We start from the raw sequence: 14,099 nt of genomic DNA, 5'->3' as shown, positions 1-14,099 counted from the left end.
GAGAGATGAACGCTCACTGCATTTCTTATACCCCGAGGTTGGCTCAGGAAACGACGGTGAGGCATGGATGATCCTTTCACAAGAGTCTGCACCAGTTGTCTCCTAGCTTTCATCAAATACTGTTTAAGCATAGATTGATATAGACTTCAGTGGCGTTATTAACTTGCATCAGGGAGTCAGGTGGCTGTGCGGTAAGGGAGTCGGGCTAGTAATCTGAAGGTTACCGGTTCGATTCCCGGCTGTGCAAAATGACGTTGTGTCCTTGGGCAAGGCACTTCACCCTACTTGTCTCAGGGAGAATGTCCCTGTACTTACTGTAAGCCGCTCTGGATAAGAGCGTCTGCTAAAAATGACTAAATGTAAATCAAGGACTTTGGTGTTTGTTATCCATAACCTTTAGTGCCATTTAGTAGCAGGATGGTAGTTAACTTTACATTAAGATTACGTAAACTACCGTAACTCCATAGGAATACACTCAAAAACATTCTAGGTAGATAGGATTTATGTATATCAAATGGTCTGACGTGTTGGTGCTGTATGTTATTATAAAGTGTTAAACAATTCAACTCAAAGGGGTTTAGTCTTGTGTTGGATTATACCATTTCAAAAATATTTTATTAACATGATCTCCTTCAGACAATCTCTACCACCCCAGTCCTGTTTGTAAAGTGTAATAGTCATCACAATCAGCATTCTCTCCACACCTGCAGAACATCTGACACGGTAAAAGGGCAAGGATTTGAAAGTAGCTGTGGAACAAAAGCAGTGACTGTAGACTATATGGTGTCTTCTCATCTTCTTGCTTTTCTCCTTCCTCAGCAGGTGAAGCGTCTGCACTGGTGAGAGCACAGTCGTGCGAGGCTCCCTTCTCATTTCTTACTGAACATGTATAGATCAGTACGATGGACGGAAGAGACATGAGGCGAATCATTTAACTCGGTGACTCAGGTTAGTGGAGACTTTTGGATGGATTCATCAGAATTCACTTACGCCGACCACTTGACACCCTCTCATTGGTTTATAAAATCTGTTGTCTTCATCCAATCATATCTCAAGATGTCATATGTTCTATATGGAGTCAATTGATTGGCAGGTGTGGGTATAATAAGTGGATAATCACTTGTAAGGCTTCTCCTGCAAAGCCATCAGATCAGTAATGATAACCATGATGAAGTTGGCACACTACTGAGTTTTTGTCCCCATCGATGCCAATCAACTTGGCAGATATAGATCGGTGGAGAAGTCCAATAGGATGCTATATTTTAATTGGACTATCTGATATTGGAAGACCAAGAACTGTTTCTGGGCGGAACCGTTTCTTTATAGGAGAGAGAGAGAGGGTAAGACAGATCTTGGTGTGTTTTGGCCAGAGCTTAGTCTGCTTGAGTGTGTGACTGGAACCATTGTGTTACTGACAATAGTCCACTGTCTCGCTGGTGCCAGCGCACCCTCTCACCATGAACGAGGGAAAGAAAGAGTGAGGTGCATTCCTCGAACTCGCCCCAAGCAAACAAGCCTTGCTGTTCATGTGGCAGTGTATGTCTGTCACAGTGAGAGAGTGGTATTCAGTGAGGCTGAAGCATTAGTGTAGTGTCTGTTGTTCAGTGTTCAACTAGATTCACTGAGCCGGGAAATACATTAGGACAGTGCTTTTCAAATGTGCCGAATCAGCATGGACTGAAATATCAATATATTTATATGTGGAGGGGTGGGGTTTTTAAATAAGACATACATCGCTGCAGGGCGGTTGACAAAGGTTAAAAAATACAAATGAACGGGAAACATTTCTGCTCGGAAAGCAGTTCCTCCCTCCTGGAACAGAAACTTTAAGAGTCAACAAGAGTTGTGGTTGGAGTATGCTGTGGGATGGGCTGGAAGCTACTTGGTCCTTCTCTCTGTAAACAATACTGCAGTCAGGAGATGGAGACAGAGTGGGATGGCAGTGATATATATGTAGAGTATAGGCACATATAAATACATACATCCATTCATACATACATAATCATGGGGCCCCCCTCATACAGACAGGCTGATATGCTGGTGAGAAACACAGCTGAATGAGGAAGAAGAAAAACGAGTGTGTGTGAGGGAGAACAGGAAAACAAAGAGGAAGACAAACACAAAGAAGGCTGATTTGTTTTGCTTTTAACAGGAACACAAAGAAGGCTGATTTGTTTTGCTTTTAACAGGAGTCTTTCATCTTCGCCTGTGGCGCGCGTGTGTGTGTGTATCTGTGTGTATGGGTAAATACAGTCCGAGAAAGAAGCCGTCGGTTGGGTAAAGGTTTTCTCCAAGGTCGCCGGGCGGACGGGGCTTTGCTGTCGGTCGCTGATTGGCTGATGGGGCGGAGCCAAGATGCCACCGCTCACAGCAGCAGGCAGCCGCCCCTCTTTTTGCGTTTGCGGACCTGCAGCGCCGCCCTGGTGGCCATTTCAAACACCTCCCGCACGCCGTCCTTGGTCTTGGCGGAGCACTCCAGGTAGCCGAAGGCACTGATGCGGTTGGCCATGTCCCGCCCCTCCTCAGGCTTCACTGGCTCCTGGGGAGGTTCACGTGGACAAAAGACCATGGTTAGCAACACACACTAGCAGAAGAGACAGATACACATACACACACACCACCACACAACACCACCACCACCACCCAGATATGAGACACACATGGTACCAGGATCCACACCCGGGCTCAAGCACACGTGTACCTGTTTCATCTTGGCCAGTTCCCTGCGGGTGTGCTCGTCGTTCCTCAGGTCTTTCTTGTTGCCCACCAGGATGATAGGGACGTTGGGACAGAAGTGCTTCACCTCCGGGGTCCACTTCTCCGGAATGTTCTCTGCCGGGCGGAGGAGAGAGAGAGACCATACTGAGTCCGTACAATCCTTCACTACACCGTGATCCAGATGCCCCCCAGACCCCAGCTTAACCTGGACCAGATAGAAAACATGCCGGTCAATGGAGGAGCCATTCTGAACGGGGCTATCTGGTTTAAGACTAGACAACGTTCACAGTCTGGGAAATGATCTAATGTTCCCTTAAAAGGCCTGTTGGGAAAGTTCCCCCTGGTCAAGACAGATCCCGAAACCACAAGAGGAACAACGTTGGTCTGTCACATCTGATTGGACCCAAGTCAGACATTTGATTTTCCAAGGATGGAGAGATGCCCACTGGAGATATGACAGGATGAATGCCAACCACATTTGGCAGCTAGCACAGTCACTTTGAGCCCAGGGAACAAGTAATGAGGTCTTTGCTGGTTTGACATTGACTTATGACAAAAACTAACACAGCTGTCCAAAAAAATACATGTTCTTTCACGGTTTCCTGGAACTGTCTTCGTCTCTCTTGTTAAGGGTTCCAGAATGTACCCCATATTCTGGGACTAAACCAATCACATTTACTCTTGAGGAAAAATGGGCCGTATTTGTTCACAGGGAAAAAGAGGGTGCTGATCTTAAAATGACTCCTCCACTTAAACAAGAAGACAAGAGAGAAATACAAAAGAGTGGTATAACTTCTATCAAAGACGAAACCCCACTCACCAAGCACTCAACAGAGAATGACATCTCAGTGTGTCCCAATTATAGTACAGATGTCCTTCAGTGTGTGTGTGCGTGTCCCAGTCTTACCTAAGCTGTCGGGGCTGTCTATAGAGAAGCACATGAGGATGACGTCCGTATCTGGGTAGGACAGAGGCCTCAGTCTGTCATAGTCCTCCTGACCTGCCGTGTCCCAGAGGGCCAGCTCCACCTGACACAGACAGCAGCCACAGGAAGGAAGAGTTACTTCTGGCAGGTAGAGAAACAGACAGAAAGTGCTAGAAACCATCGAGTTGGGAAATAGACCAGGAAAATAAAGGGGGGGGGGGGGGGGCGGTAGAGAGCTCCCGTCTTCACTAGTGAGCCTCTAGTCCGACTCCCCTGGGCTAGTGACAGGTCTACACTGGGCTGTCTGCTGGCTGTTAATCACACTGGGGCTGGGCTGGCCTGCTTTATATAAATGCAATATCTTCAAGTGGTGTAACACACACACACACACACGGAAATCCAGACCACAGCAGACTTATGGATGTTGTTTATACTTCCGAATTTAGACCAGGCATATTAGCTCACTAGTCCACTTCAAACCAACGACCACAAATGTTACTGCACCGACACCCACTTGAAACCATTGTGAAGAAACACATTTCAGATGAGAAAAACATTGATTTACTGACGTGTCAGAGATGGACAGAGACCTGCTAGATGCACTGGCATTGTGTGACCACAAGGTGTCTCTGAGGAGCAAGTGCTGGTGCCATGTTCCCCTCCTTCTCCATGGGTTACTCCACTTGGCCTGAGGCTCGGTTTACACTGGTCCAGTCAACAGTGCAGTGTTGACATCAGAGAGTTTATTCTCATCCGTCATCACACATCACACAACCTTCCAATAAACCTCCTCTACTGTGCTCCATTTATTTATTTGATGAACCAACAAGCTCCACTGCGACAAAACAGGTCCTTCCTTCTGGGTTGTGTGAATGTGTGTTTGAGTTCCTCCAAAGATGAAGACCCAGAACAAATATTTGCTGTAACGTTCTGGTACATTTTGCAGTCATGTAGCACAAGGCCAGATCAAACACAGATCGTATTTTTGACCCATGCTGCCTCACAATGGTTTTGTACTTTGTGTACAGACCGAGTTGACTTGTTAGGGTTTAAACAACAGGGGAGTGAGCTGATTGGAGACCTTCTAGACGGGTACACAGGAAATGAGGCATTAGTCATGATGGGGAGGGGGGACTTGTTCCAACCCCATACAGGAAGAAAGTGGAGGGATCCATTTCCTGTTGTTCCCTCATGAGGCCTGTGGTCCTTACCCCCCCATCCCTCCCTCCCTCCCTCCCTCCCTCGACCCCCCCTCCCCCCTCCCCTCTCTCTCATCGCAGTCAGTTCCTCAGTGCAACGCTTGCCATGTTCTCACAGCATTAATGGGTGTACTCAAGCCATTTTGTCCTCTGAAAAAACACCCCAGATCTTAGCTGTCCATGGAGAAGAAGAGAGAGAGACAGGGTCAGGACCTACCTGTTTGCCGTCCACCTCGATGTCGGCGATGTAGTTCTCAAACACGGTGGGCACGTAGACCTCGGGGAACTGGTCTTTACTGAAGACGATGAGCAGACAGGTCTTCCCGCACGCCCCGTCCCCCACGATCACCAGCTTCTTACGGATAGCAGCCATCTGAAACACAGGGTCGAAAGGCACTGCGTTTGAGCACCGGCGGCAGTGTGCTTGGTCAGGCTGCCAGGTGGCGTGGATCATGTATTTTAACATCCATTTCCAATCTCTCTCAGTGACCACCTGGAGACATGTTGGTACCCTGTTGCTGTTCCACCACTGGAGGTAAGCTGGAGGGCGGCATGGAAATAGACACAGAGACACACAGAAGAGTTGTAGAACAACTGGTCTGCTCTTTCTCTAACCTCCCAGTATCAGTGAACCTGGCTAACCAGTGACGAGCATGTAGCACACTAATCAGATATGGGCATGAGTAAGGGACTGAAGACCCTGTAGATAGACCGAGCAGCCTCTCAGGAAGTCTGTGAACACACCGCTTTGCCTCCCACACACACACACCGACCCAGAATCCAATGTTACCGATCCACAGCTAGAGGGCCTAGTTTATGCCTTTCATACTGATTCATTTTGGACTTGGTGCAGTGAAACACACACGTACAGTATCGATAGTTAACTCCCACTCGCTGACAATAATGGAGAGAAGGCAGTAGGTGATGAGACAAGAGTCTGGGTGGCTGCCAGCACTCACAGCCTCTTCAGATCCACTATGGCGACCACACACACAAACACACACGCCAGTTGAGAGTCTTGACATATTCGTTATTCCTCGTGTCTACAGGTGAAAATGCGACGGTTGATTGAGAATCCTTTGGTTAGACAACATTTAAGCCATCCCTGCCTGTCGCCCAGGAAAAGGTTAGTAGAGCGAGCTTCAATGTCTCTCTTGTCCCCCTGTGTGTTGGTGTGCCCGTCCTCTGATGACCTTCCATTGAAGGTCCCGGCCTTGAAGCCTCATTCTCCAGCCACAAGAGTAAGACGTATTCTTAGGCAGGGAAACGCACACATGCACCATCCCCACACACACACACACACACACACACAGTAAATCAGGCCACTGTTGAATTGTCTCTGGAGAGAGCCACCTGTTTTCTGTGATAGCAGCCTGCTGTACAGCTCCATACATCATACTGTCACTGTATGCTGCAGGGGACAGCGAGCAGCACACACACACGTTATAAAGCCAACATTGACACGCACACACACACACACAGGCCATTTCTCTCCAACACATTATTTTTGCTGCACAGTATAGACACACTTTGCATCCGCAGATACAGAAACAAGCTCAGATCCCCGGGTGAGTGGGTGGTGAGGGGGTCGAAGAGCGAGGCAAGTGCAGCCTGTTGCTGCGAGAATGGTGCGGTTCTCCGCAGCATGTGGGAGGTGACAGGATGCAGTACAGCTCGGCCCTCTGGACCCTGCCCTGCGGAACACGGCCCACTTCCTGTCCGGACGCCAGTGCTGCGCCAAGGCCAGCAGGGGCGTCTAAGAACGGCTGACCATGTTCCTTTTATCTTTCTGTGGCTTTTCCTTCTCTATTCTTGACCCTTCTTGCTTATAGCCCTCTACTGGCTTTATTAGCTTGGATTTTACATGCAGGCCTATGTCATTTAGAACCAGCTTTGCTCGCAAAAGGTGCACAGAACAAAGCAGTTTCTCTCAATAGACAGGTTTACATAGCATTTTTGGGGCTTGTTAGAATTCTGCACTTGAGAGTAGAGTAGATCAGGGTTTATTCCCATGGAAACAGCAGGACACATTCCTTGTCCAAGGGATTTCTCCTTATTTGGATTGTCTCCATTAAACTTAAATCTGACAGTTTAAAACCTTCACATTGGCCACAGCAGGAGATTCAACTAATTCGACCACGGTAGGGCTTGTTTATCTACGCTGATAATGACCAAAAAGACAACACATCCTTGATGATTTTGTAGCAAAATGGGACAAAAGACAGTACATTGAGGGCAATGTCCTTTGATGTCATTGTGGATCCTCCATATGAGGTGCAGTGACTGCTTCCATTTTGCCTTCCACTTGGAGTTGGCTGGAACCAACAACATGATAACTATTAATAGGGATGTTGTCAGTAGACTGTTAGTGTAGCATGATGGATGAGCAGGGGCTAAATGCTGCAAGCTAGTCAAAGTGCCCTGGGGCTATGCTAAACCAAGTAGCGGCCAGGCTAACTGATTCTCACCACGATCAACCTTCTGTAGTTCACCAGGAAAAAAATCTTGGCACCATGATGTATCCCCTTCAGTAACAAACCTGACTGGAGCATCAATTATCAGCTGCTGGGCTGATTTTTAATATTTAATGATCTCGCTATATGTCATTTATGACCTAATGATGTATGAGGGGGTGTGTCCTGAGGACTGAAGAAAGTTGGGGTAATTAGGAATGGGTATCCTAGACCTAGTTCACAATAGTCTTGAAAGCAAGCTTCAAATTTTTACAGTAAAAAATATCAAAATGGTGTCTGCAGCACTGTACAATACATCGAAAAATAATGTGTCCAGATAAGAGCTGCCTATCCCACCTTATAAAAGGTGTGAGTTAAAGGTATGGCCGCCCTATCCTATTAGAGCGCATTTTAGGTTATCGTGCTGTAATAATTGGGTGTGTCAATTTAAAAAAATCAAGGACTCTTGAGTTTGTGGTAACACTGTCATAGAAGGTTCCAGCGTGAGAACAGTCAGTGGCAGAACAATGCAGAGTAATGTGAACTATGACTGGGCGCAGTGTCTGGAGTTGGCCAACATACAAATTCTGTAGCTGTCTCACATGAGTCACATGATCTGACTCATGGGGGGTGGCCTGTATCTGTGTGTGGAAGAGAGAGAGAACGAGCGAGACAGAAGTTGGTCTAGTCTAGCTCCATTTAATAATCTCGTGATTCGGACAAAGTGTGAGGAGAGGCCAAAGTTCTCATTCCGCCATCTATGGTGAGCATACACGTTAACACACACACACACACACACACACAACTGTGTCTTCTTCCTGTGTGACTCAGCAGGTGTGGACTGCAAGACCCATCAAACTGCGACCCCTAGACCACATTACTTTAAATACATATCCTTCCTCCTTTTCTTTTCAACTACACAGTAAACAGTTGACGAGTGAAAGGGGGATTTTCAGCTCCAGTCCCCAAGTCCCTTTTGCCATTGTCACTATAATGAATCAGTAGACCTATTACCTAGAGACATAGGCTGCATCTCGATGCATTGCCAACGGTCCGAAACATCAAAAATAGGCTACATATGAAGCAACTACTAATGCCCTACGGCATGATTCACCCCTACTGCAATACAATATGCTACAGAAGTATACATGTCTTTGGTTCTGAAGCACACAGCAATTAATACATTCAAAAAAATATCCTTCACAATTTGTTTCTCTAGTGTAGCCTACTTTATAACGGCATGGCATGTTAATTAAATTGGTGTGTCTTATCAAATTGTCAGTCTTCTGAATTTCCCCATACTTTTAATTTGAAGCAATTCGGTGCCTAACGTGCAAGTCTTCCTCCTCCATGATCATGTGACTCGCCTGCCTGCCTCCCAGACTTGACAATGGGCCTCAAACAGCAGAGATGAGAGTGCTCGAGAAACACTTTCATTAATCAAACTAGATAAAAAGACAAACGGCCTCTACTAATAATTAGACTATATCACATCAATCTAAATAATATGCCACGACGCTACATGAATTACTGATGCAATGATGTGAGAAACTATGCACCCGGTGTTCTTCTCAAACTGAATCTGGTACGCCCTTTTTCTCTGGGATATTCGCATCTCACCATCTCTACTTTTACCCCAAGACAAGTGATGGAGTGCTGAACCATCTCCTGAGGGCAGACATGTCTGTCTGAAAAACAAGATTCCTTGACAAGTACTTGAACTCTAATAAGGTACAGGAATTCTCAGAAGAGTATTGTATGGTATCACGGTTTGGGCAAACATGACCATGTTAGGGGTTGTGTATTATGACGTTAGCTGGCCCCATCCGAACTAGAGATTGAGTTTAAGAGAATCATTTATCCAGGCTGTCACAGTGTTTACAAAGTTACAAACAATACAACCTCAACGTTGCGATACGAATCAATAAATTAGCCTGGGCTGTGCGGTACTCTGTCAAGGGCATGAACTGGAACTGGGACCAGGACTGTTTAAATCAACTTGGTTGTTGTGTGGAACAGATGAGGCAATACTGTTTTCAGACTGGACAAGCTTGGACTTGACAAACTGCTGGGAACACAGTTTCCACTGTAGCACCACAAGCCAGCATGCCGACAGTGATCGTCACAAGAACAACAAACAATTTCGGTCACAAGAACAGTTGACCTCTTCTCTGATAATAATTCCGATGTGTAAAATAGCAAAGAAATGTTAGAACGGTGTGTTGTTAAAGGTCTGGTGTGTGGTGTTCTGGTCGCACCTTCACTGATAGATTCAAAACCTGTCAATGACCAACATAGGATTTGCCTTCTGAATTACCCAGATATAGGCCCAGTTTTACTCTGGCTCCAACTCACCTGCAACATCAGACATGGAGCTGTTTTCAAGGACGGTCCTAAGGCCCTCCTTGTTGTTGGCAACTGTCGGGTTGGTGAGTTTTAGCTTTATCATGGCAACAAGTTGAGAAGAATGTCTCAACCAACTCTTACCCCCCCCCCCCCCCAAACACACACCACCCACCCCCCAAACAACCCCCTCCACTGTAATCTCTCTTCCCCACTCTGAAACTCCTTCCTCCTCCACTTGCTGCCCAGCTGTAGTGTGCCCAGCAGATTTCAGCATGAATGCACTTTGCTGCCCAGTGTGCCCACACAAAGATGCCGATTTGGAAAATGCCTGGAAACACATCAGGGAGCATATTTCATTCAGCCTATCTATGGGTGATTTAATGCTTAGTGTGTGCACACACACCTCATTTTCCTTTCTCTGAGCCTGAGGGGCCAACTCAACTGTCACTTGATTGGATCAATGACAAACAAGTGCCTCACATCCTCCCGTCTTCATCATGGTCTTATCTCTCCAGCTCTCAGCACACCATCATCAGGACGTCATCGACAGACAGGACAGGAAGACAGACAGGAAGGTGCCGTCATTTGTGGTTGTACAGGTACAGCCACAGTCGAGCACCAAGTGGACATCGAACAGGTGGGAACTGAACAAGGCCCACAGTGCCGTCGGTGTGACAGGGCTCTGGACGGCAGAGGCTACTGTGCAGGATGTAGGGTTTGAGTGGGATGACAGATGAAAGCCCGTTGGGCTGGCTGAGAGCGCGAGAGGACTGAAATAGGACAGAGCCATGGAGACTCTTTCCCAGCCCAATGTATCACACTGCACAGCTCGGCTCGGCGCTGGTGACTGAAGGGGAAAAAAACATAACTGAGATTTATCCATTCATCCACCCACAAGCTCTCACGAAAAAGGAAAAAAAAGACAGACCAACAGACAGAGAAAGAGAGGAAGCGATAGAGAGACAGCAATAGAGAGACAGCAATAGCGAGACAGATAAGACTGAAAGTGGGAAAGGGGTTGAAGGGAAACATGACATCAGTTTCTGTTGACGAGAAACAACGCACATTAATGGGCTTTGTTTAGATTCATATTCCATGAGATGAAATAAATAAATGGATGAATTAGTCATGATGTTCTACTGGGGAAGGGGCTAATGCGGATCTGGGTGAAGCAATGAGCTCTCCAGAAAGACACCCTATTCCTCCAGTACACACATGCACACAGAGACACACTCCCTCCTGCCCTGCCCTTGCTCCCTCGGTGGGAGAAATGGCCTAGTTTTACTATGCAGTTCATTTGTACAAAAACTATAACAAAAGTGTCTCCTTCACCACGACCAGGACTGCTACTCCTCATCGCCGCTCTCATTCTGTCCCTGTCTCTTTCCTGTTTCCTGTGTTGCAGTGTGATGTCGCCATCAGGGAGCTAATGTTCCGTATCCTAGGGCGCTAGTCTCTCCCCCCACCCACATCATTGCCAGCACACACAGGGACAACAGCTTGACACATACGTTGTAGGCACACACACCTACACAGTGCACAAAATGTGACTGTAGCAGGAAGTATAGGCGGAAGTTTTGCAGGAGAAGACAAGGGCCGAGGGCAAGGAAGGAAGATAAGAACAGACGAGGAAGAAGCCACCCTAGATCACAGACCAAACATTGGCTGGTTGCTTTCTAAACATAGCGGTTGCTTTGGAAACTTGATTGTGACCTCCCAAGCCAACACAAATCCACTTGATGTTCAAAGACGACACAGACAGAATCTAACGACCTAGATAGATGTAGACATCTCGAAGATCTAGCAAAGTGCTTCTGCACCCAGACAATATGCTTTAGCAAGTCAGCACAGTGATAGCACCCCAGGGTATAAGTCTGGGTCTAGGGTGCGGCAGTCTGTGGATGGACCAGAATATCCTCTCATGTTTTCACACTGACCCATTGAGCAACTCAACCATCTCAAACAACCTCAACAACTAAAGCAACTGTGGAAAAGAGGAATCCATTTTTAGGGGACATATTGCCTAGGCTAGCCTACTATTCATGATTGTCAAGACAAACAAAGGCATCAAATAAACTGAGTAGAGATGGGACTGTGTATCATACGTTATTAAAGGAGACAGTACAGCAAATTGTGTATGTTGGTTAGTCTTTTATGCTGTAGTGCTAATTATGATGAATGCTGTTACATCCATTGAATGTGTGTGGGCGTGTGAGGTAGCCTAATGTTAACGTGTGAATTGCTTGGTGGACAACGACAAATGTGAATTGCTTGGTCAGCAATCAGCTGTTCTACTACAATGACATAATTCTGAACCTCCCAACTTGATACAGAAACTACAGTAGCCTATTAAAACTTAAAACTAACCTCGGTCATTGTTCCTTGCAATAAATACGCCTTCATGTCTGCACTGTTCATTGGGGTTTCGTTTGGGTTGTAGTAGTCTTTCAAGTCGCTGGGACAATTTGTACATTTATGGTGTAAGCATATGTTATTTGCCAAATAGACGACGGAGTTGGCTCCAGCAACAAATCTTGCTGGCAGGGAAGGACTGCGACCATGCCATGGACGTTCAGAAACACGGCTGCCGAAGCCGAAGGGTGTGGTGAGCGTTGACTCGGGGAGAGGAATGTCCTCGGGACCGGGAACTGTTTGTAAGATACGTCAGTTTGCGGCAATATAAGCAACTTATGGTCAAATAATCTAAATGGTTAGTTAAAGTAAGTGCCTGGTTTAGAAGTGTTTGATTTATAAATGTATTTGTTATTCGAAACGCCTACAACATACCACAATTACCTTACTAGACAAACAGGTTTCCCATAAACCGAAACGAGAAACTTTTCAGGATGTAGGCTTGAGTGGGCCGCATAATTATCCAGTACAACCCAAGTAACCTGGACAGTACGATAACGTTCAGTTTTAATCATTTAAGTTAGTCATAACACTGTGCATTCAGACAGATGGTTATTTTTGGCAATAATGCGAGCTGTAATCGACGGTTTCTCAAAATATGAACGGTGAACTACATGTAGAATGTTGTACGAGTCGAGACACTTAAGTGTGCCCGCGAGATAACCTCTCTAAAATTACAAAACCTATAGCTACAAATGTAAGAACTAATTGGAAATAACTTCGAAATAAATGTTGCGAGCGGGGACTGTCAATCTGTTGATCCCCTTGCTAAACATGCGTTCAAGGAGCCGCCACCTATTTTTCTATCCGAGCTCACAACTCACTTTACCGATTCTAAAAGCTGTGGAAAAAAGCTGTACATATTTGACGTAAAATGTAATGAAACATAATTCATTTGAAAAACACGAGGTAAATTATATTTACCTCTCCCCTCGTCTGCCTTCAAATTTAAAATACTCCGTTTCTTTTCTTTTCGTTGTTGCCCTTCCCTTGTTGCAGTGTACTAATCAGGGTGTAGATTGGCAAGGAACGAAACTGACACACATAAGACCCACCCATTTGTCTACTGCTAGCGTTTGAGATTCTTGCGTCCCATTGCTATTGGTTACAGAGGAGACAGCCGTTAGAGGGTTGAAGTCCCCTCCCCTCTACGGTTAGAAAATAATGACATCATTGATATAAGGTGGTTGGGTGGGCAGGGGAGGTGTGTGTGCGTGTGTGTGAGAGAGAGAGACAGAGAGAGAGAGAGAGAGAGAGAGAGAGAGAGAAGAGAGAGAGAGAGAGAGAGAGAGAGAGAGAGAGAGAGAGAGAGAGAGAGAGAGAGAGAGAGAGAGAGAGAGAGAGAGAGAGAGAGAGAGAGAGAGAGAGAGATGTACAACACACATACTGTTATCCTTCCACTTCAAACCAAAATAACTTACCATTGTGCTACCTTGCTCAATTTACCAACACACTCTAGTTATTATGAGATAGGGTTAGTGTTGTTGTAGTGTAGTGGTGTTTATTATTCCAAGTTTTGTCAGTGAATAGGGATGAGACACCAATATTATTATACATAGTTGTGTAAGACCGTATAATTTCATCCCACCCCACTGCTTTACCTAACACAGGAAATCACACTGCAGGGATTTGAGCTTTTTTTAACCCTAAACCTTTGCAAAATGAAATTCTCTCAACAATGTCACTAATTTACTTAGTACAGGACTCCTGAAGTTTGCGGACGACACCACCCTTATTGGGCTCATCTCTGGTGGAGACGAGTCTGATTATAGGTGGGAAGCGGCCAACCTGGTGACCTGGTGCAGCCAGAACAACTTAGAGCTCAATGCTCTTAAGACAGTGGAGATGGTTGAGGACTTCAGGAAGAACACAGCCCCACTCACCCCCATCACCCTGTGTGACTCCCCAGTCAACACTGTGGAGTCCTTCCGCTTCCTGGGCACTATCCTCTCCCAGGACCTCAAGTGGGAACTGAACATCAGCTCCCTCATCAAGAAAGCACAACAGAGGATGTACTTCCTATGGCAGCTGAAGAAGTTCAACCTG

General features: G+C 46.2%; 1 protein-coding gene across 1 annotated transcript; it reads right to left on the bottom strand.

Annotated features, from left to right (window-relative positions):
* Positions 1 to 576: 576 nt before the first annotated feature.
* Positions 577 to 13,137, bottom strand: LOC134018636 (rho-related GTP-binding protein RhoA-D-like). The gene is made up of 5 exons (XM_062458742.1): positions 12,978 to 13,137; positions 5,060 to 5,215; positions 3,626 to 3,746; positions 2,702 to 2,832; positions 577 to 2,539 (listed from the first exon to the last, which is right to left on the bottom strand). The coding sequence occupies exons 2-5, from the start codon at positions 5,213 to 5,215 to the stop codon at positions 2,366 to 2,368; spliced, it is 582 nt and encodes a 193-aa protein (XP_062314726.1). The 5' UTR covers positions 12,978 to 13,137; the 3' UTR covers positions 577 to 2,365.
* Positions 13,138 to 14,099: the final 962 nt, after the last annotated feature.

This window comes from Osmerus eperlanus, chromosome 4 (assembly GCF_963692335.1).
Source record: "Osmerus eperlanus chromosome 4, fOsmEpe2.1, whole genome shotgun sequence".
Taxonomy (NCBI): Eukaryota; Metazoa; Chordata; class Actinopteri; order Osmeriformes; family Osmeridae; genus Osmerus; species Osmerus eperlanus.
The sequence above is the reverse complement of the archived record's forward strand: the minus strand, read 5'-3'. Positions and strand labels throughout refer to the sequence as shown.